Source organism: Gossypium hirsutum, chromosome A03 (assembly GCF_007990345.1).
Source record: "Gossypium hirsutum isolate 1008001.06 chromosome A03, Gossypium_hirsutum_v2.1, whole genome shotgun sequence".
Taxonomy (NCBI): Eukaryota; Viridiplantae; Streptophyta; class Magnoliopsida; order Malvales; family Malvaceae; genus Gossypium; species Gossypium hirsutum.
In genome coordinates, this window is record NC_053426.1 from 105,517,397 (window position 1) to 105,540,218 (window position 22,822).

The 22,822-nt window shown below is 33.2% G+C and overlaps 2 protein-coding genes across 4 annotated transcripts; one reads left to right on the forward strand and one right to left on the reverse strand.

The window, feature by feature from the left end:
• Nucleotides 1-537: 537 nt before the first annotated feature.
• On the forward strand, nt 538-1,668 carry LOC107886785 (early nodulin-like protein 1). Its single transcript, XM_016810848.2, has 2 exons — nt 538-945; nt 1,042-1,668. Exons 1-2 carry the CDS (start codon nt 621-623, stop codon nt 1,521-1,523), a joined length of 807 nt encoding a protein of 268 aa, XP_016666337.2. The 5' UTR covers nt 538-620; the 3' UTR covers nt 1,524-1,668.
• A 9,800-nt stretch (nt 1,669-11,468) lies between these two features.
• On the reverse strand, nt 11,469-15,454 carry LOC107886784 (putative RNA polymerase II subunit B1 CTD phosphatase RPAP2 homolog). 3 transcript variants are annotated; one of them, XR_005918166.1, is made up of 8 exons: nt 14,759-15,454; nt 13,937-14,689; nt 13,610-13,815; nt 13,255-13,518; nt 12,848-13,006; nt 12,157-12,262; nt 11,899-11,998; nt 11,469-11,703 (listed from the first exon to the last, which is right to left on the reverse strand). XR_005918166.1 is itself a non-coding variant. In XM_016810846.2 (7 exons), exons 1-6 carry the CDS (start codon nt 15,357-15,359, stop codon nt 12,158-12,160), a joined length of 2,088 nt encoding a protein of 695 aa, XP_016666335.2. In that variant the 5' UTR covers nt 15,360-15,454; the 3' UTR covers nt 11,469-11,703; nt 12,157. The 3 variants fall into 3 exon arrangements, 1 of the variants encoding a protein (XP_016666335.2); XR_005918163.1 differs by having other exon boundaries at nt 11,891-11,998; nt 14,759-15,447; XM_016810846.2 differs by lacking the exon at nt 11,899-11,998.
• Nucleotides 15,455-22,822: the final 7,368 nt, after the last annotated feature.

The following is a 22,822-nucleotide window of genomic DNA, read 5'->3' on the forward strand; positions in this document are numbered from 1 at the left end:
CTACCCCTAAAAAAACATGTCTAAAACATTTTTTTACAACTTAAAATAGTTCAAGGTTAAAAAAATATTTTTAATGAAATTCCAAATGTAAAAGGTATTTTATTAAAAAATTATACTAAGTAGCAGAGTTTACAACAATTTTAATTTTTTTTTGTTTTTCCAATTTAATTTTGAGTTTAAATTTTTTCTGCAATTTTAGAATTTAAAATTATTAATAATTAATTTTATTTATCAAATATTTATTTTTAGTTGTTAAATTGAAATTTATTTGCAATGATACGTTTTATAAATAAGACCTTAAAGTGATTAATATCTTTTTCCTATTTTAATAATACAAAATAAATTGTCTTGATATTTCCTATTTTAATATAGATATAAATATTTAAACCAATTAAATAAGGCATTAATTTTGTCTTAACTTGGCTACGGCTAGCTAAGAAAGTTTGTATAACCGTTAAATCCCCTGCATGTTGCGACGTGTAAGAGCTCAAATAGCTAAGAAATAAAAGATACCCAAAGAAACGCCTCTGCTAATTCATTAAGACCTACTCAAATTAATCATATATCCTGCCAAAACCATCGCCAATCGCCGTTTAGTGTCACGCTTTGCTGTGCTTTGCATGCTTTACAACGGTAACTTCGTCCTCCTTCCTCTTTATATATCCCCCCTTCCAAACCCCTACTTCAATGTGCTTCGATTCTCTCATATAGAGCTGTTTTTGGTTCTTTGGGCTTTGGGTTGTTTTTGTTGTTTCAGTGTTGCAGTTCCAATGGGGTTCGAAAGGTATCTTGCTAGTGTGTTGATAATGATAATGCTGTCTTTTATCACTTCAGCACAGGGTTATAAGTTCTATGTTGGTGGTAGAGATGGTTGGGTTGTTAGTCCTTCTGAGAACTACAATCATTGGGCTGAAAGGAATAGATTCCAAGTCAATGATACTCTCTGTGAGCATCCATTTATCTCTCATTAATGTCCATATACATTTGCTAATTGAAATGATTCAGTACTCTTCTTGGTTATCTTGGTTTTAAATTTTGCAGTTTTCAAGTACAAGAAAGGGTCAGATTCGGTGCTGTTGGTAACAAGAGAAGATTACTTCTCATGCAACACCAATAACCCAATTCAGTCTTTAACAGAAGGTGATTCACTCTTTACATTTGATCGGTCGGGTCCCTTCTTTTTCATCACCGGTAACACTGACAATTGCAAGAAAGGGCAAAAGCTCATCGTCGTGGTCATGGCTGTAAGACACAAACCCCAGCAACAACCTCCTTCACCTTCTCCCTCATCTGCTGTGACAACAGCGCCGGTTTCTCCACCAACATTACCCATTACTGAGACTAACCCTCCTGTTGAGTCACCAAAGAGCAGTGAGGCTCCATCTGATGCTGTGGAACCATCTCCGCCGGAGCACGGATCGGGTTCATTCAAACTAGTATGTTCTACCTGGCTGGTGTTGGGTTTCGGCATTTGGGTCAGCATGGCCTTGGGGCTCGAAAATGTAGTTTGTTTTTGGTGCTGAATTATTGAGGGGTTTGGTTAAATGGAAGAAACAAAAGTAGAAGGGAATCAGCTCAGCTTGTTATATTATTTTGTTCTTTATTGTTTTTCATAATTTCTTTCGTCATTAATATATATATATATATAGTGTGTGTGCCTTGCTTTCATCTTTATTGTTGATTATTATTACTAATTACTATAATAAGCTGTGGAAGCTTGCTTCGATACTCACCTCAGGACTTTAAAGTTTTTAAGTAAAATTTTTAGTTTATGATCTAATGCAATATTCAGGGCCAATATTACCATGATTGTAACGCCCCTCGGAGAGCAAACCCTTATAAGAGAGGGTGCAGTGCCATCACAAATTGATATAAGTAAATGGGTGGTGCATTTCTCTTTTTATTTCTTTTTATTTTTGGTGAGGTTAAAAATAATGATGACGGTGACCTTAGTTACTCTGATAATGAAACTGAGAATAAAAATAAGTGAGGTTTGTGTTTGGATTCAAACGAAACTGTAGAGTGATGTTAGAATAAAAAATGGTTATTATTAAAATTATTTTAATTTTACAAAATTATAAATATATGTAAATTTATAAATTCATTTAATAAAATATTAAAATGTATTTTCTGATATTTTATTATTTATATTTTAATTAATTATATAATCAATTTAAATTATTTATTAGATAAAATGATAATTATATTTAATTATTTTTATATAGTTAGTTATTCTTTTATAATAATAATAAATATTATTTTCACAAATACTAAGGTTATACTTGGCTCAAATTTTGAATTATCTACTGGGATAATTTTTAATACAGAAAAAATATAATAACATAAGATATAACAAATTTCATTAATATTAGAAATTAGGTTATGATACAAAATTTCTTTGCAAAGACGAATTCATTAAACTAGTCACAATGGTTTCCTTTAATATTGCGATTTTAAGGTAACCTTCACTATTAGAAGAACTGGATTCACCTCGATTAAAATGGCCTGAAGAGATTAGCATGTCGAGTATATTTTTAAATTGTCAAAAATCCTCATCATTTGACCAAGCATGTCTTCGATTATAATTATGCAATAGTATTTTTGTTAATAAATAATTAAAAATAATAATAGTATATCAAAAATATTTTATTATAAATATAATGAAAATTAATTTTTTTGAAACTAATTTTATTTGAAATAATATTATGTATATATATAAATAAATAATAATTATACATCAAATATTTATATTATTTAATTATAAAATTTATTTATTACATTAATTATTTATTTATTACAATAATAAAACATTATTGAAAGATGAAATAATGAAGCAACTCTAAAATGAAAAAGAAAAGAAAAACAAATATATATCATATGGGTAAAAAAAGGAAAAGAAAAGGCAAGTGAAGTAGCTAAATTTTTATTGGACCAAAAGGTCTGTATAGTTTTAAGTCTCTAGTGAGGTGAAATATATTCTCAACGCACTCAAGAATGCTTCCCAAACAATTTTAGGTTTATCAACATTTCAGTTACAAATTTTTTTAGCCTAAAAATACTAGCGCACCGAAACGAAGCCTAGTCCACATGAAGCAAATTCAAATGCCCATATGTATTCTTCATGTTAATAATTTTGTAGGGCAAGTTTTTTTCTTTTAGTTATATTTTATTGTACGATCCAATTTGAAAAAAAGATAAAAAAAAAGAAAAAGAAAAAGGGGCCTAGATGTTTCGTTTAGAGAGTGTAATTAATGTATATAGGATGATTTCTCTTACTCTTTTTCTAAAGGCAACAAACATTTACTTTCAATAGCATTAATTTGTTTTAAGTAGGCCAAGAAAACCAAAACTCCAGTTCACACTAATGGCTAAATAGAAAAAAATGTCTTTTTTTTTTGTTAATTGGTCATATAGGTTTTTATTATTTTATTTTATTTTTTTAAAGATTTAGGGGGAAATAAGTCAATTTTGGAGAGAGTGTGTGAAAGCACGTTCACCTCCAACGGTTATTTCCCCAACGGTACAAATTCAAACACGCCAACAGTAAAATTTTTAAACAGCCCAACGATAACTTTAATTTCCTATAAATATCAGGTCATTTTTCATTCTTTTCACTTAAATCCAACTCTCTCTATTCTCTCTAAACTCTCAATTCTCTCAATTTTCTCAAGATTTTTTTTAAAATTTTCCAATACATTTGTATAAAAATATTATAGTTTTATTTTATTATTTCATAGGATATTCATTTCATTTAAATTTTCATGAATGACAAGTTTTTTATTTGTTTCGATGACAAGCACATTTACACCACTCAATCGGTAATGGTAAGAAAAAAATTTAAATTTCGTTATTTTCAATTAAGTTAATTTTAAAGTTTTTAAATTTTAAAAACTAGTTTATTTTGTTGATATAAATAGGTGAGTGACCATGTTTTGGAGGGGTTCATACACAATTTATCAAAGAGCGCACCTAGTGAAATTCGTGATTATTTGCAAGATGCAAGATTCCTACATGCGTCTCATATGCTTGAGGGCTGTAAATTAGCGCGTTGGTGGAAAGATGGAGACCTGCGACACACATTTTATCTTCCATGTGATGAGTGTACAATCACACTCGATGACGTAGCTTTACAACTCAGTTTACCTGTGGATCGACTAGTCATTACAGAGTCAGTGATCATTATCGGTAAAGAGGACCTTTGCGAGACATTTTTAATGAAGGTGTTGAGCAAAATTCAAAATGGCCGGATAAAAATAGGATGGTTGTAAGATAATTTCAAAGACCTTCATTTGAAAACGGCTGACGTCGTCAAAGAATAATATGCCCAAACATTCATCTTGAGGTTAATCAAGGGCATTCTAGTGCCTGATAAATCTTGAAATTTGGTGCACATAAAGTGGTTACTACATTTAGTCGACTTCAAAGAATGTGGTCGATTGAGTTGGAGATCAGCGGTGTTGGCCACGTTGTACAAGGAGTTGTGTCGAGCGATAGAATCGGATAAGATGTTAATCGATGGTTGTATGCTCCTGTTGCAGTCATAGGTGTGGTGGTGGCTACCATTTTTACGTCTCCAAGTGGACGACCCTTATACATTCCCATTGGTGACAAGGTAAAATTAATTTGATAATAATTTATAGTTACCATAGTAAATGTTGTTTATTTATTATATGTTTCAATTAACATATTGTTTGAGTAGGTAGAACCATGGGCTGAGTTATGTGGGACTACTGGAGTAGCTCGAAGATATCTGGTTGTTGTTAGATCAACGCTCGAAAGCTGAGGTTAGTTATTGAATTTTTCAAACCTATAATAAATTAAAGTTTTGTATATAGCAAAATTTATAATTGCTCAGTACAATTTGAATGGATGCCATACGTCGATCCGGACATCATAGAATACGTCCCGCCCTAATTTTTGGCCACTCAAAGTATGTGGGATGTAAAGGTGCCATTGATAATTTACGCGATGATGGAGATGCACGAATCGGATTGAGTGATGCGACAATTCGGTTGTAGGCAAAATATTCTGCTGGCACTGCAAGACATCGAAGCACTATATTGCACGAATACGATGAGTTTCTAAGGTAATGGTCCTATCCCGACATGCCATATGAAATTCATGTGTTTTGGGACACATTATTGCATCCCTGACCCCTCAAATCTACCTATAAACTTTCACAGTTTCACCTTTAAAACCTTAAAAAAAATCCTAACCTTAAAAAACCTTTAAAAAATTTGTGGCCAAGGAGAGAGTGTGAAAGTATGCTTAGCTGAACGTGTTTTCACACTCTCTCCCTCCAAAATTGGCCTATTTCCCTAAATTTTCAAAAAAAAAAAGATTTATTTGGCCAATTAAAAAAAATCGACATATTTGGACAATTTAGCCCACCTTAATTTAGCTAACGGAAAACCCTCGTATAAATATTTTTTGTCATGGATGCTTTCCGAAAAAGTAAACGGTTGACTAAGAAATATACTTCATTTCTATGAGCGGATATCAAACTCCTAACTACATAATTAAGGGGATGATATAAACAACCACCACATCATACCTCATAATTAAAACCCTCATATAAATTTTAATAATAATTAAATTATTCGATTAAATTGAAAGAGTGGCCAATTAAAATCACATATTATTTTTCCAGCTATCAACTTGATTAAAATATTCTTCTTCTTAAAAGATTGGTAATTGTTAATATTGAATTTAGTGGAAAGATAAAATTATAAAAATATAAAGAGGATTCATTTTTTAATATCAAAATTCTCATCCACAAAAGTAAGCTAGAATAGCATATTGGTATATATGATCTTAGTATTCAAAAAATAAAGTTAATTTGAATAAACGTGTTTATCTTATAACCGTAACAAACTTATTTTAATTCAGGGATATTCTTTTAGTAATAGGATCATCAAAATATAAGATATTATTTAACATATTATTTTATTTGGTTCATTTAATTGAAAGATAAAATATTGTTATTTGGTTAAGGAATGTTAAATTCACCTAAAAATGCATTTTACTAAATCTTCCATTTTTTTTTATTTTTTTTACTACACAAAGGTTGAAGCTTATGATATTTTAATTTATTGATAAATTAATGCATTTCTCTAGTAAGTTCATTTTATTTCTTTTCTAAAATAAATAAATTAGAATTGAGGAAGAACAATAAGGACTTCTCTTCTAATTAAATTCACAATAAAAATTAAATTTTAGAACATGATATTTGTTATGGTTTAAGGGAAATTTTGATCAATATGATATTTTAAAAAAAAAAGTAAATTATTTTAAAGTACTATTGCGGGCAAAATGTAATAGACAAAATTAATATAATAGACTAATATTAATATTTCCTAACATATAATAATAAATATAGTTGATGTTAAAAGATCAAAAGAATTTGATTTGTTAGTTATTATTTTTTCATACGCATAGAGTAAAATTGTTATAAATATTATATTGTAAGGGAACGTATTATTATTTAAGAAGTGATATTGAGATTGTGTTCTATATTATGTAAGGGAATGTAAGATTACTAACTCAATGTTATGTTTGGAATACAAATGTGAGAATCATGTCGAAATTGTTGGTAATGTAAAATTAGAAATATTTTTTCAAAATATTTTCTGTTGTAGAATATTTTCAATTGAGGAAAATCCTCTAACTATTGCAAAATATTTTTGTTGAGGAAAATCTTCTACTATTTTTAGAAATTGACGCTACTATTTTACTATTTTGCCCATTCTGAAAACAATAGAAATAGTAGGCTATTCTACTCATTTTTCACAACACAGAAAAACAAGAAAACTCAATTCTCTCTTTTCTCTTTTCTCTTTCGTTCTTGCTCTCGAAAAATCCTGGTGTTTTACTAAATTATATTAGTACGATATTCTGTCTAGGAGATTGAGTTTTAAGCGGGACTGTCTGCAACCCCTCCAATCTTTCTTGGGAATTGAACCTAGTGTGGTTTACCCTAGTTTTTTCCAATTTGTTTTTCGACTTTTACGAGAAAAGCAATCTTTTTGAGTTCCATCTTTATTATTTGGGTGTACGAATTTGGAAGTACTTTGTTAACATTGGAGGTAACGTCCATTATCGATTACACCAATCAGTACAAAATCGCTTCTAAGGCAGTCGTTCTTTCACGGCACAATGATTGCTTTATTTATTTACACTTAGTTTGATTTCCTGTCAATGCTAATGATTTTGTTTGTAGTAGTATGTTTCTAACAATTTAGAAGTGATTTCTTGTTTAAACATAAGAATCATTTTTGTTTCCCGCTAATAGAACCAATGAAGGCTCCTACAGGCAATTTAGAAGTTACGCTTCGTAACGCAAGCTTGTGACTTGAGTGGGGGGCTTTAAGATGCTAGAACATGGGTTTGGATTTGTTGATTCTCGAGTGGTTTAACTCTGGCTTGCCCATTCCAAGTTCAGAGTTGAACCTATGAGACTTGATTGTAAACTTTGGGTATTGTGTAATCCTAAATGGTCTTAGGGTTCGAATCTTAGAAAAGAAAAAAAATAAACAATGAGGGGAAAATTGGATTTATAAATATGTTGATGTGATATTGAGGCAATCGATTTGAAGGCACCTAAGTAGTGCAAGAGTGTGCCTAAGTTGCGTTGGAGCGGTTGTAAGCTCCATCTATGTTGGTCAGTGGGCTATTGCGGTCAAGATGAGCTTGGAAGGCCTAATAAGCTTGAGTTTGAGTTGGTCGAAGGACTATGAGCGGATTGTTGGATCATTGTGTTTGGGATAGAGCTTACGATGCCTTTATCCATGATGAGCTACTAATACATGAGATTTGTGGAGCTAATCCAAGTATCACAAATTTTTAACCAAAGTAAACTGGAGGATTATCGAGTCCGAGAGCTTGAACAAGAGAACAAATGGGGGATGTCTTGTCTAGGCAACCTATGAGATTGTGTAGAGAAAGAAGCGACGTGATAGAGTTTGCATGAATGAGTATTAAAGTTCAAAATAGATATTAAGATTGACCTAGTTCGATGGTGTTGCATGTGTTACGGTTGGCCATGATGGCCATATCCAATGGGGTAACCATGGAGGGACCAATAATGCCTAAGTTGAGAAAAACCAATGTGTCTGAATATCTCATGTTGAGAACTTTAGTGCTGGGGCCATAAGGGGTGGTTGACATAAACCACGTCCAGAGAGACGCATCTAGGGGGATGTTGCAAGAGCGCGGTTAGTGCCACATCTAGATTTATTCATTTTTAAGTATCAAAGGCATGGTAATATTAAGTCGACAAAGGTTTATACCATTAAGGGTTCCTCAAGGTTGTAACTTGATGATTATATGTTGTGGCATTAAGTTAAAGTGTTCGGTGGTGGAATGGGTATAGATAAGACTACACCAATGATTGAGATGAGACCAAATTCAAGTCTATGTCTGATGCACATTGAATGACTTTAGGCTTTGAAGGCCCAATATGAACTTGAGACTAAAATGTCAACTCGGACGTAACAAGGCTACTAAAAGGTGACTTGATGTCAATAAGGGCATCGACATAGTAAGTGGGGGAAAGTGTCATGATTCACAAGTTACTATGCTATCATGGTTAAACTTTCCCCAAATGGTTTTGAATGAAATTAGAGTATAATAACTTGGAAGTTGAAATTTGTCGAATACCCTGTAATCCTAGAGAGATATTGTATACAAACTAGGTAAGTGATGAAGTTAGCTCTATAAGTGGATATGAATTTATTTTGGATGAAACAACTATTTCTTGGAAATACACTAAATAGACGTGTATTGTTCACTCCACGATGGAATCAGAGTTTATAACTCTTGATTGTGTCGGGTAAAAGGCCAAGTGGCTTAGGAATTTGCTTGCTTATTATGTGATTCACAAGCCGCCATTTGTGTTGCTCAAAATTAGGTTTACAATAGAAAGAAAAGGCATATACAAATAATACATGAATGCGTGAGACACTTAATAAAGAATGGAGTACTCATCATGGAGTACGTAAAATCTGAGAGGAGCTGATCCACTAACCAAAGGGTTATGTAAGAAAATAGTTCTTGATTTTTCAGGGGGATGGGTCTTAAGCCCACTAGTTGAGGAATTCATGGTGGATACCCAACTCAGTCTTCTAAGTTCAATGTGGTCAAACGAAACCATAGAAAGACTCATAGTGTACATCTTTACCTTTCCTATGGCACATAATGTATATGCATAAGGATAAACTCATTACTCTTAATGAGTTCATAGTCTAGAGTTTCGATGGTCCTAGTGAAACAGACTTGATAAATTCTCCGACGTGTGAGATTGAGTTTCTTACTCTTACTGAATTCATATACCAGATTTCGAGTGGTTTTATTAAGACAAGCTTGATGAATTCACTGAATTTTAAAACTGAGAGGTTGAGCTTATTAAATGCTCTTAATGATTTTATAGCCATTATCTGGGTGGTCTATACTGAGATAGACTTGAAATCACCTACGTAAGTGTGAAGGATTAGTTCTCTTCTATGAAAGATGTTGGACCATTTTTTTAAAGCACTTACTAACATCTTGAGGTATATTGGCTAAATTGTTGATCTATCGCAGAACTTAATTGGACCTGAGATTAGTTGTATGTCATTAGTTACCCCTATCTTAACAAGTTTAAGGTTCGTTCACTTTTTAAAGAGAAGAATCACTCATGTCACTACGTACTAGTTCAAATCCACAAGATACTAGTGCTTAAGTGACTAATTTCGCTATTGCTCTTCTCATGTTTTACCTTTTCTAATGTTTGCAAAATTTTTCAATTCTCTTGCATTAGTGGGGGAATATTGGTAATACAAAATCAGAAATATTTTTTTTCAAAATATTTTCTGATGTAGAATATTTTTCGGTTAAGAAAAATCCTCTAGCTATTGCAGAATATTTTCTGTTGAGGAAAATCCTCTACTATTTATGGAAAATGACACTACCATTCTGACACTGCTATTTTACCATTTTACCCATTCTGAAAACAATATAAATAGTAGGCTATTCTATTTATTTTACACAACACATAAAAACAAGAAAACTCAATTCTTTTCTATTTTGTTCTTGCTCCCTAAAAATTTTAGTGTTGTACTAAATTACATTAGTGCGATGTTCTGTCTAGGAGATTAGGTTTTAAGCGGGACCATTTGTGACTCCTCCAATCTTTCTTGAGAATTAAACCTAGTGCGGTTTTCCCGAGTTTCTTCCAGTTTATTTCCCGCCTTTTACGAGAAGAGTAATCCTTTTGAATTCCATCTTCCTTATTTAGGAGTACAAATTTGGAAGTACTATGTTAATCTTAGGGGGCGACGTTTATTTCCGATTACACCAATCAGGGTGAAAGCACTTCTAAGGCAATGATTTTTCCACGACACAGTGATTACTTTATTTTATTTACACTTAATTTGATTTCCTATCAGTGCTAATGATTTTATTTGTAGTTTCCAACAGAAATATCACATTATCACAAAAAATATTACATTCCGCATATTTAGTGTATAAGTTTTCACGTAAAAACTGAAAGAAGAGAAAATAAGTACTTATAAGGTGAGACCTCAATATTCATAAATCTCGAGATACCTTTAAATTAATTTATATTTGTTAGGCCTACTGTTAATAAAACGTCTGAATCAATATCTTTAACATGACTTTTACATTCATGTAAAAAAAAAAATTGATTCGTGTACTTGGAGAGCCTAATTGATGCCAAGCAAGACCTTACCTATAGGTATCAAGATCTAAATGTACTTCTTCATACATCGAGGTGCACTTATGGAAAAAAAAAATTCACATAGCCTTTGAAAAAAATATAAATTTTGTAATAATTTAATTCTAATTTGTATCATATAAAATATATATATGTAAATTTATATCGTAAACATAAAATAAAACGAGAAATTTATTTATATTTTAAATCTTAACGAAAGGATATCGGAATTTTAAAGATCATGTGAAAATAAATTAAATATATAGAAAAAAAAAGAGTTCATTTTGGAAATTTTCGGCAATTTATATAAATAAAAAATGTAGAATTTGATAGAGGGACACTAAAATTAGTAATTAAGTATAAACTCTTAAACGAAACTTTAAAATGTATAGAATACCTAATCCCAAAGAAAAGAGATTTCGTAACTTTGTGATGTTAATATATATATATTCCAAAATTTGATATAAAATAAAGATTTTAGCAAATAGGGATCATAAAAAATGAAAAATATAAGACTCCATTTGGTGAATATAAATGAAATATAATGCCATTTGGATTAAAAGGAAAATAATAAATGATATTTCAAACCGTATTCTCAATTTACAATTATTTGACATTGATGTTTCAGAAAATATGAAAAAATACTTCAAACATTGAAGAATATATTCATCAAGGTTATGAAAAGCAGTAGTTTAATAGTCTCTTTTAAGTCCAAAATAGTTTATTTCAACAAAAGTAAAGTCATAATATCACCCAATTTATCTCCAAAAACCATGAGTAATTTGATACATCTAAACTATACGCAACATCCTCAACAAACATATATATAAACTGTATCTGCATTTGCATTTGCAATTCAGTTTTTGTTTTTGAACAAGAAATACCTTTCACTTTACAAGCATCGAAATTCGATTAAATTTGAACAATCAACTCCGTAATCAACAATGAGCCGAATTTGTTAGCACATATAGTTCCTTCACTCCAAGCAAAACCTAGAAAAATAAGTTATAATAATTAATAACAAATTACTAAATCATCTAAATATATTTTAAAAACTCATAACCAAACCCATTAAAATTAAAATAAAATACTATATAATTCAGTCCTTAAACAAGCAAGCATTATGTATTATTCCACTCCACATTAGCAAATGAAACTGATTACTGTTTTGGGATGTACATGTGCACCTTTGAGATGATTCCATCGGCGATCATCAGATTTTGCAACTTCTCAGTAGATACTAATCATAAGGAAACAGAATTTCCACAATGACTACAAATCACACCACTGCACCAGTATCATTTGAGAATATAAATTCTTGTGCCCAAAAAATGGGTGTTTGCTGAAATAATTTCAGATAACTTCCAGGAAAAGAAAATAATGACTATGTCTTTTATCCAAAATACCATCAGCAAGAATTGAGGAGGAATGACTTTTGACCCTACCTCAAGCTCCACTCTGTGCAGAAAAGTGAGGTGCTCGGCCAAGTGGTATTATTAGATCCTTCATAACCTCATATTCTTCCAAACTTATCTGGGCACCATCCAGCACCTATGCAACCAACAAAGATAGCCCAGTGAGAATCACAAAAATGAAGCTTTTACCACCAAATTTATGGAATTAAATCTAAAAACTGTATCTAGCTAGGGAAAAGAACCAATCAACTCATTTTTTATGCTTTACAAAGTATTGACTCGAGGATCTCTTGAACATGTTCAGCAACAGCAGTTAGTTAAATCTATTGAACAAAGCATCGAAGGAGACACAGTATAAAAGAAGATCATTTTCCAGCAATATATATATATATAAAGTAAAAAAAGGGAAGTCACAAATATTTCTAGTTGATAAATTCGCAAGCAATTAGCAAAGTGAACCATGCCAGATACAAATGCAAAACAACTGGCTGAAGATGCTAAACAGCGCAAAAACAGATTACCACAGTAAACAAAGACTATAAATCAAAAGAAGGATTCCATCTTTTTAAGTCTACTGGTAATTAGAATCTGCTTCTCATGTGTCGCCACATAGCTCAAAATTAAGCTTTAGCAAACAGAAGACTGAATTTTTCAAGAATTACACATATAATTTTACACCGAAAAATATCAATAGGCTGCATTTACAATCCCAACACCTCACCTTGTGAAGAAGCATCCTCCCATTAGTCATGTGTGGAGTGAGGGCTGGTATTCTACAAACTGAAAGGGCGTCAATTAATAGAAGAACAATTACTTGCCACTGTTTCATTCTGAATGCTGGAAGTGCTTCCACAAAAGACATTGTATCTAGCAGGCGGCCCTGTATAGAAGTACATTTAAAGAACATTCACAAGCAAACTCAAGACTATGGGAATGCAAAGAATCTTTTGGTAACAAGAGCTTTTATGAATAAGCATAAGCAATAAGTTATAGCCAGAAAATTGGTTTTACAACTACAATGAAACTTCTAAATAAAACAGTTCAGCATCCTCAAGGTCCTAAACAGAATTATCATAAAACTTCTCAATATGATTAACCATTTCACAATTATTGGTTCAGAATTAGTACCATTCCCTGCTCCAAAGTAGATATCGGTATAGGCAGTCTGAGAGCAGTAGCAATAGCAGGTAAAGCACGAGAAATACAACCAGCAAGAGTTTCTTTAATTTCAGAAGAACGACCATCTCGTAAGACAATCTTCTGCGGATACTCCCTCCCATTAACTGACAGGTACTCTTCATGGAAAGTTTCATCTCTCCCATATATATAAGCCAAAGAAGATGATGTTATCCATTCAAAAAGCGCATTCCACATTGTTGCAAAAGTTGACAGCTGATGGACATAAAAAAGAATAGGAGAAGCAATCAACAAAAGTAGAAAATGCAGAAACCTTATGGCACTCTTGTCCATCTATAAGACTTACAGTTAAACTGAAACCCTCAGGGGGAGCATCAAACCACGAGTCCTCTGGGTCAAAAAAATCAGAGCGTGGAATCCCAGGTTTTGTTGGCCACTTTACAGGGCCTTCTTCTGGTTCAGGATCTGCTTCAAGGGTATCAATATTCTCCACTTTCTCCTCCTTGTCCGCCTCAAGTGGATGTGGCAATATGATCAGCCCAGCTTCAGAAACTGTACATAAAATAGGGTCATGAACAAACTTAGGCTTCTGCATACATCATTAAAACTTTGAATCCACATATAATTCAATGAATGCGCGCACAAACACACACAAAAAAAAAAAAAAACATACCAGCATCATTGACATCAGAATCTCCAGATGCCACAGCTGCCGCTGCCTTGCTCAAAGCCATAGCACAAGCTTCTGCGGATGCAAATCGTAACATTTTATCATCAGCATCACCATCTTCTGCTCTGCCAATATTTTCAGAATCTCCTTTCTGTGCATCCATTTCTTTAACTTCACAAAGACTCCCTTTCCGAGCACTATCAACATTTTTTTTATCAGCCCAAGTAACTGAGCGATTAAGTTTCTTTGCTCCAGCAGGTTTAAGAGAGGATTTAAGCACAACCCCACTTGATGCCATGGCCTTGTCAGAATGGGTTTCCTTCTCTGCTTCAGCATTAATTGTATCCAAACCACTCTGATCGACACATTTAGTTGAAGGCATTTGTACAATGCCAGAATCCTCTTTCGTCAAAGCAGAGGAGGATTCTGATCTCATACATTTTTCTTCGAAGTCTTTACAAACTCCTTTCCCTTCTGTTTTTTCCAATTTCGAACCATAAGAACCCTGTCTTGACCCCGGGGGTGTCTTGGAAACAGTATATTCATCATTCATGATTATTTCACTAGTAAAGTCCATCTCATTAATCACATCTTTCATACTACTCGGCTTCGTTCTTTGACTCTGTCTAAGACTACCGGGATTCTTAGAAGTGGTGTATTCATTGTTCATAATTACGGCACTAGTAAAATCTATCTCATTATTGACAAAATAATCTCCTTTGATATCACCCAGCTTGGAACTGCTAGAATCAAACACTGCAAATAAAAAAAAAAAAGCATTAGTTAAACTAAACAAAACCAAGTAATAATTGGGGCAAATCTAACCTCCATTTTTGCTGTTCTTAGAAGATGAAGGCTTAGAAACCAATTCTCTTTGTGGAACATAGCCTTCAATAGCATTGGAAGGACCCACCGAAGAAACTTCCCCAGCTTTTATTTCCTCATTTTCTTTAATCTTCAAATTCGAAAACCCTAAATCCCCATTCTTCCCCAAATCCTTATCGTTCAAATCCACGTCATCAAATAAACTCAAAATCGCATTAAGTTTCGCATGATTCAAAACGGAACACCTCTCTTCTTGTAAACTCCCAGCGAAAGCTCGGCTATTAATCAGGCAATCGGCGGAGCAAAAGCGGCTGGTTTCTTGTAAATCGTAAACTCGGTGCTCTTTCAAAGAGATTCGATAACGGCCTCTTCGACGGGGTTCGGAAGGTAAAGGGTTTCGGCAGAGAGGGTAACCGCAAGTGTTGGAAATCGACCTCTCGGTTATGACATCCTCATAGTCGCTTCGAGAAATTAAGGAACCAGAGGAGATTAGTTGTTTGTCGTCTCGGATTCCGTCAAGGAGATGGAGTTGAATCTTGTGTACTGCTTCTGAAACTGAGATTGACTGATCTTTCGCCATTGATGATGAACCTTTATTCATTTTTGGAGAATTTTAATTTTTTTTATCTCTTGCAAAGTTCCCACCTCTCGCCTCACCAGTGAGTATATTTGGAGCGAGGTTCTAGAGCTGCAGTCGGTTTTCGCTTTTCGATTTAAAATAAATAAATAAATTACATAAATGGTAGCTCGACTATTAGAAAATTTCTTGTTAGCTCACTCAATTTTAAAAACATACAAAATGGTCACTCAACTTGTAGTTTTTTTTAATCCAAAGCCGTTAAAATACTAATAGTTGGCTGACAAAGGCAGTTAACTTAATGACATGAATTTTTTAACGATTAAAATTTCCAAATAATTTCCATGTTATTTTATAATTGAAGTTAAAAAAAACTATTTTTAAACCGAAAACATCCCGTTTTCAGTCATCTTCAGCCTCACATTCCCGTCATTATTTGGCAATCTGAAGTTGAGGAGTTAAACTTTCGAAGGGATGATGATGATGGTGATGAAGCAGAGGCAAAAAGTGAAAATGGCAGTAGAAGTGGGGGAATTGGTGTTGAAGAGTTGGTGAAAGAGCTTAAAGCAATAAAGACATCACTCCTTTTCCAGATTAAAAATGGCTTCACTAACGCTTTTAAATCAGTTGGAAGTCGACTTGTTACACTGCTCAAAGGTCGAGCCAAACCTACACAACAACATTATAATCACCTTGTTAATGCTTCAGGTTCACCTTCCTCTCTTCAACTTTCTGAGTTCCTACATTTGGGATCCAGCGGTGAAGGACGTTGACTTAGCCTTTCAAAGTTTTACCAATAATAGTTTTTGTTTATGGGTAAACTACACCGGAAGTCACTTTAATTTTGATTAAAATAACATTTCAATTACTAAACTTTGAAAAATATTGAAATGTTACAACTCAATCACTCAACTTTGATTAAAATAACAAAACAGTCACTAACAAACATTTTCTGTTACAAACGTAACGGAGAGCTAAGGTGGCCCGTTAACTAGACACGTTGGACGTTAACTAGCTACGGTGGAAACTCAGTTTAAGAACCTTAGCTGCTAGAAGAAGGAGCAGAAGAGAAGCAGAAAAAGAATAATAAGAATCATAAGAGAAGAAATGGAGATACCCACTTTGATTTTGGTGTGCTACTCTAAAAACCCAGCTTGTAACTCCCTCAACTCGGCCTAGAAGTTTCGGTTAAGTCAAAGGCGTTACATTTGATCATCGAAGTGATCTTGTAAAGCTATTCTTTTGCTGGGATTGATTTGTATGGAAATTGTTTTTTTTAGGAAAAACATTCATTCATTAAATCGGCTTTACTTAGTAATTCAATTATAGTAATATTGGTGTGAAGATTTGAAACTGGATTTAGGTTTTTAAGAAAATATTTATCAAAACTTTGAGTCTCTTGCGAAACAGTGAAAAAACATTTAATAAAAATATTAGTTTTCTAAACCAAATAGTATGCAATTATCATAGTATTAATAAGTATCATGTTTTAATCATAAATAAGGTAAACAATCTCAAACCTAAGATATAAAAGTAAGAAACAATTAATAATTACAACCCAAAAATAAACGAATAAGGGAACTTTAATGGGAATAATAATAAGTAAAAATGAGATGCTAGTTCAAGGTTTCTCCGATACCATTCTGCGTCCTAGTTTTCAACGTTCCTAAGAGGTACGAAAAAAAGGGGAGTGAGCTTATAATAGCTCAATGTGAGTCTATTTTATAAATCATCATAAATAATCATGCAAACAACAAAGTATTAGACATAGCAATTTAACCATGACATTATTAGACATAGCAATTTAACCATGACATAAGAATCGTTTGGTAAATCCATGCACGTACAGATTATACTCATAATGCAATGCAATTATAATTTTAAATTTCCCACCTGTCCATCTTATTCGCACTTGAGCATTACTCGACATTCCAAAACACATATAAATAACTAACCATCCTGAATTTTCTGGTGAAGATGATCGTTCGCTTGTCATCTGTAACGATGACTTTTGCTATAATAGCTTACCATCCTAATTGTCTGGTTTTGATGACTTTTTAAAAAACCATCCCAGTTTATTCGGTCTTGATGACATTGCCGCTTACTTCGTGCAATACTGACTTTCAGTGTGGACTTAATTTTCTACTTCCTCTTGTAGAACTCCTCTATCCTCCATACCCAATTTCATGTAATTTTCACATATATTTTATCATATTATGCTAATTATCATCAATCAATGCTATATTCAGTATTTCATACTATCATTTAATGACATGTATTCATGCATTCATTCACACCAATTTCACATATATAGTTAATTTATGCGTACTAAAAACAGTTTCACATATACAATATATTCATGTGAATTTAATAGGCCTAGTTCAACTAACACATACACTCAAGTTCACAAGTAAGGTTCCCACCTACAAGGTCCACACATATGAGTTCACACCTAGGGGTTCACACATATGGTTTGCATATGCATATATAGGGTTTACATATACACAAGTATGGGGTTTACATAATAAACATGTAAGGTTCGCATAATGGAAAGTTAGGGTTCACATACTACAATATAAAGGGTTCGCATGTACACATATATAGGATTTGCGTAATAACATGTATAAGGTTTGCATATACACACATATATAGAGAGAGTTCGCATAAATAAACATGCAAGGTTCACATATACACATATATAGGGTTCGCATCATAAACATGTATGGTTTGCATATATAAGCATATATGTTTGCATATTTAATAGTTAGGGTTTGCATGTATATTCCTTCTAGGGTTCACATAAATATATCAAGGGATCACATACTGAATCTTATAGGGTTCTACATATGGGTTCGCATATATGGGGGGTTCACATATAGGGTTCGCCTACGGGGGTTTGCCTATACAGATTACTTTCATTCTAAAACTTTAGTTAGTCATACAAAATGATTTAAGTTTAGATCCCACACCAATTTTAAAAACACAAAAACCATATTTTGGAAGAGGATATCGACGATCTATCGGGAGAAGAGGGACGATTTTGAAAATCTTTAAAATCATCGATTGAAAATTGGTTTGGCAATGGAGGAGAAAATGAAGAGTTTTGGGAGTTCTTTTTCTCTTGAAAAATTCTAATTAAAAATTCTAGTGTTTGAAAAGACGAGTTATTTATAAAACTTTATTTCCCTGATTGAAATAGGTTTAGGAATTATTTTAAAATTCGGGTTGATTTAAATTAAGGACTACATTAAAAAAAATAGTTTTTTGGACTGGGCTAGTTTGAAAATTCGGTACTTTTGTGGGTAAAAATGAGAAAATAAAATTTTTTGGCTGAAAGGTGCACAAAGAGTTTAAAACTTAGGATCTATGGGTAAGCTAAGACTTTACCACTAGACCAACAGGCCCATTCTTGTCAATTTTCTTATAAAAATTGTTTTTAAGGCATTTTAAATTCGCTTACCTTATGCTTTAAAGAAATAAAAATCTAAATTTAATTCCTATTTCTTCTAGGTCTAATTTTGGGATGTGATACAGACCATACAGAGGATGAAACTCAACTCATAGATCGTAATTGGAGCAGGAAGCTTCCTCAAATATTTTGTTGACCAAAGTTTTTTATAGTTCCAATTGATGTTGTCGAAATCCAACGTCGTCAAAGTTGAGGATTTAATTGGGCCAAGAAATAAATCATCCAACAACATCATCGTCATCCTAACATCACCAAAAGGATAAAAAAATAAAAGGGAGAATTAAGTTCAGAATGCGTGCACGAGCCAAGTCAATAGATCAAAAGGATTACAATAAACAGTTTCAGAAGCAATGTGAGAAATCCCATCATCTTGAACATTACACACTACCTCTTCCAACTGCTCAAGCTTTTAAGCCACTTTAGCCATGTTCGAAGTTTTGACCTTGTAAACCAAAACCGCCAAAAGCTCATCCATCCCACAGTCTTGTTGGGTGGCTTCTTCCTCCCAATCCTTGGCCTTTCTTGTTGAAGGACCGCTGCGAAGAGCAGAGAGGTCTGGGTTGGGTTGGAGATAATTGTGGTCTCTCTTCATGGTTTCAATAAATTAATCATCCTCATTTCTTAATTTTGTAAATTTGGGGTTGATGGGAGGTATCTATGGATTTGTATGGCGATGCTCAAAAACCAAAGAAAAAAGATGAATGAGTGAAGAATCTGAGTATTGGGGATTAAGGGGTTTTGCTTAGTTTTTCACTACTCCTCCTCTTTTCTCCATTTATTCACTTCTCCTTCTTAAATCTGATATAGACATGTCCAATGTGGCTAGTTAACGGGCCACGTCAGTTGTCCCATTAAGACCGTAACAGAAATTTGGCTTGGGTGACTAATTTATAACTTTTCGATAATGTTAGTGAATGGCTTGTTATTTTTCTAAAGTTTAGAAACTGAATTGAAAGTTTAGTGACTGTTTTATTATTTTATCAAATTTGAGTGACTGTTGATGTAGTTTACCTTTTGCTTATCCCGTTAAAATGTATAGAAATAATAATATTTAAGATGCCATCTATTATAATCAATCTGTAAATCAAATTCTACTCTTTTTTGCTTTGGATTTCAATTTAAAGTAATAAAGATGGTTTCCATTTGGTTTTTCTAATCCAGTAATACATTTGTTGTGACAACCCGAATTAGGGCCTAATCGAAATAGTGGTTTCGTGACCACAAATCGGAGATAGAAATAATTGTTTTATAATTATTTTGGGGTTTATGATATGACTTCATGATTTCGTGAAAATTTCGTGATGAAATTCTATGCATTGAGCGCTTAAGTTGAGATTAGGGACTAAACCGAATAAATTGTAAAACTCGTGTTTTAGAAGTTTTTAGTATGAAATTGCTTTGGGATATTAACTAGGAGGTCTTAAATAGCAATTTGACCCATTCCTAAGTTATGGACAAAAGTTGGACATGGAGGGAATTTTTGGAAAGTTTAGTAGTAAGGGCATTTTGGTCATTTGTATATTAAATGAAATAAAATGGGAAAAATAACACAAAATTGGTCATCATCTTCACTAGTTGCTGCCGAAATTTGCTCTCCTCCATAGCTAGGGTTTCTTCAATTTTCAAGCTTCATAATCAAGAAAAGCGTGGAATCGACCTCGAACGGGGGAAGGAGAAAGTTTTGGACTAAATTGCAAAATTCCCATATTTTGCACCGAGGTAAGTTTGTATGTAAATAATACATTAATTTCATTTACATTCTTATATTTCAGCCTATTATATATATTAGATGATGTTGAAGTATAAATCGACTATTGGAAGAATGGAAATAAGTAATAGAGAGAGAGATCCCGATTGAACATTAGGAAAGATCGAATAAAATAGAGGGGGCGTAGCTAGGTCACATGTATGGTGCCGAGTGCACATCATGTGTACAAGAAAGCTACGAGATACTATATAGTAGCTAGGTCACATGTGTGATACGGGATGTATCCCATGTAGACAAGAGAGCTACGTGAGAGATAAATGTAGCTAGGTCGCATGCGTGATTCCAAGTGAAGGACACCATGTAGACAAGAGAGCTACGAGACAAATCGGCTAGGTCGCATGAGTGGTACTAAGTGTTCACCATGGGTACAAGAGAGCTGAATTAAATGAAATATGATGGTGGGGCTGTGTACTGAAACCATCAAGTATCGAGGATTAATCCGAATTGTTCAACGGGATGGCTTTGTGGTGACATTGTAGTCATGGGCCTATACTTGTGATGTATGAAATGTAGTGAAAATGATTTGTGATATATATATATATATATATAAAAGTTAAAATGAGGTTAGTACAAAGAATGTGTGAAAGAGTGAAATTAGCATTAAAACTGTTTTGGACAGTATCAGTGACGTGATTTTTAAAAATCACCAAAAATAGAAGGAATTTAATTAGAGGTTTAATGAGATGTAAAATTAAAGCTTAATGAGTCTATTTTCATATAAAAGAAACAGAGCAAGCAAAGGAATTCTATATTTTGAGATATTTACAATTGTGTGTGCCTTGCTCAGAATGTCTATGTGATCCCCTGTTCCAATTTTGAAAAATCATTAAAAATTGTACAAAACAAATTAAGAAATATGGTTTATATGCCTAAATTCCTTATTTAGTGTAGTTTTAAATGAAACAGGTTTCATGGTTATTTGAATTGTGTCCTGAGATAAATTCAATTTGTAGTGAACAGAGGTCAGATCAGTTGAGCTGTGTAACAGGGGAAACTTTAACTAATAAACTGTACTAATTGGCTGAACCAAAAATTATAGAAAAAAATTAGTAAGAATATTTATGAGTCTAGATTCATGGAAATTTTACGGATTTGAATTTTGAGTTTTGTAACTCGAGTTATGATTTATTTAGTGATCATGACGCAGGAGGGACAGCTTGATCAAACCGGAGTAAATAGTAAAAAAATTAAAAATATGATATAATTGAGTTATGTTGTAAACATATTAGATTCCTTATATGTTATTTATATACTTACTTACTAAGCTATAAGCTTACTTTCTTTTCTCTCCTTTGTCTTATAGTGTCATCCAGCTAGCACAGGAGTTAGAGATCGTTGAAGATCCACCCGCACTATCAATACTCTTGGTATCTGAACTCAACATTTTGAAATATGACATGTATAGCAGACTTAGTTATTTTGTTACGTGTCATAATTGTCTAGGTTTAAAATACTACTTATAGTATCAAACTAATCATTTTGTACGAAGCCTTTGAAATTGGTTTGTATTGTTAATGGCATATGTTATAATGATTCATGATCAAATTGCACGCCATATTTTTGTTGGGTTTTATTTAATAGTATATACTATAATTTGTTAATACCTCATACCCTATTTCGGCGACGGATACGGGTAAGGGGTGTTACATTTAGTGGTATCAGAACTATGGTTTAGTCGGTTCTCGGACTAATAAAGTGTGTGTAAAAGTCTAGCTATACATGCCATAAAAATATTGTGATAGTGTGATACTCCTGATTATTCTAAACTGTGTTTTGTTTTAATATAGTAATGGATCCTGAAGGAACTGCGGCTGATGACGTTGCTAGTAATGCGCCGGATCCCGCACAAGGGACCGCGCTTGTGGAAAGTAGACCTGAGACATTGAGACAGGGAGATGAGGCTCGGGATGCCTTTCTCCAAATGATGAACAATTGGTATACTGAATTTATTCGAGCAAATCCAAATGCTCAACCTCCTCCACCCTCTCCCATACCTCAGACGATTCCTGTAGCAGCTCAAGGCATAGATTTGGTAAGAACGAACAAGCCTCCGGTTGACAAGATTCGAAAACAAGGGGCCGAAGAGTTTAGAGCAAAGATCGATGATGATCCTGAGAAAGCGGAGTTCTGGCTTAAAAATTCTACCCGTGTATTTGATGAGCTCTCATGTACACCCAAGGAGTGCTTAAAGTGTGCTGTATCACTTTTGAGAGATTCGGCCTACCACTGGTGGAAGACTTTGGTAGCAGT

What these genes read in the sequence shown, in the direction of transcription:
- LOC107886784 (XM_016810846.2), bottom strand. Translation starts at nt 15,359, where the DNA reads ATGAATAAAGGTTCATCATCAATGGCGAAAGATCAGTCAATCTCAGTT. An exon ending in TAAGAACAGCAAAAATGGAG is followed by an intron (nt 14,690 to 14,758) that starts GTTAGATTTGCC and finishes TTTTATTTGCAG; the next exon opens with TGTTTGATTCTAGCAGTTCC. An exon ending in TTCTGATGTCAATGATGCTG is followed by an intron (nt 13,816 to 13,936) that starts GTATGTTTTTTT and finishes TTTTATGTACAG; the next exon opens with TTTCTGAAGCTGGGCTGATC.
- LOC107886785 (XM_016810848.2), top strand. Translation starts at nt 621, where the DNA reads ATGCTTTACAACGGTAACTTCGTCCTCCTTCCTCTTTATATATCCCCC. An exon ending in CCAAGTCAATGATACTCTCT is followed by an intron (nt 946 to 1,041) that starts GTGAGCATCCAT and finishes TAAATTTTGCAG; the next exon opens with TTTTCAAGTACAAGAAAGGG.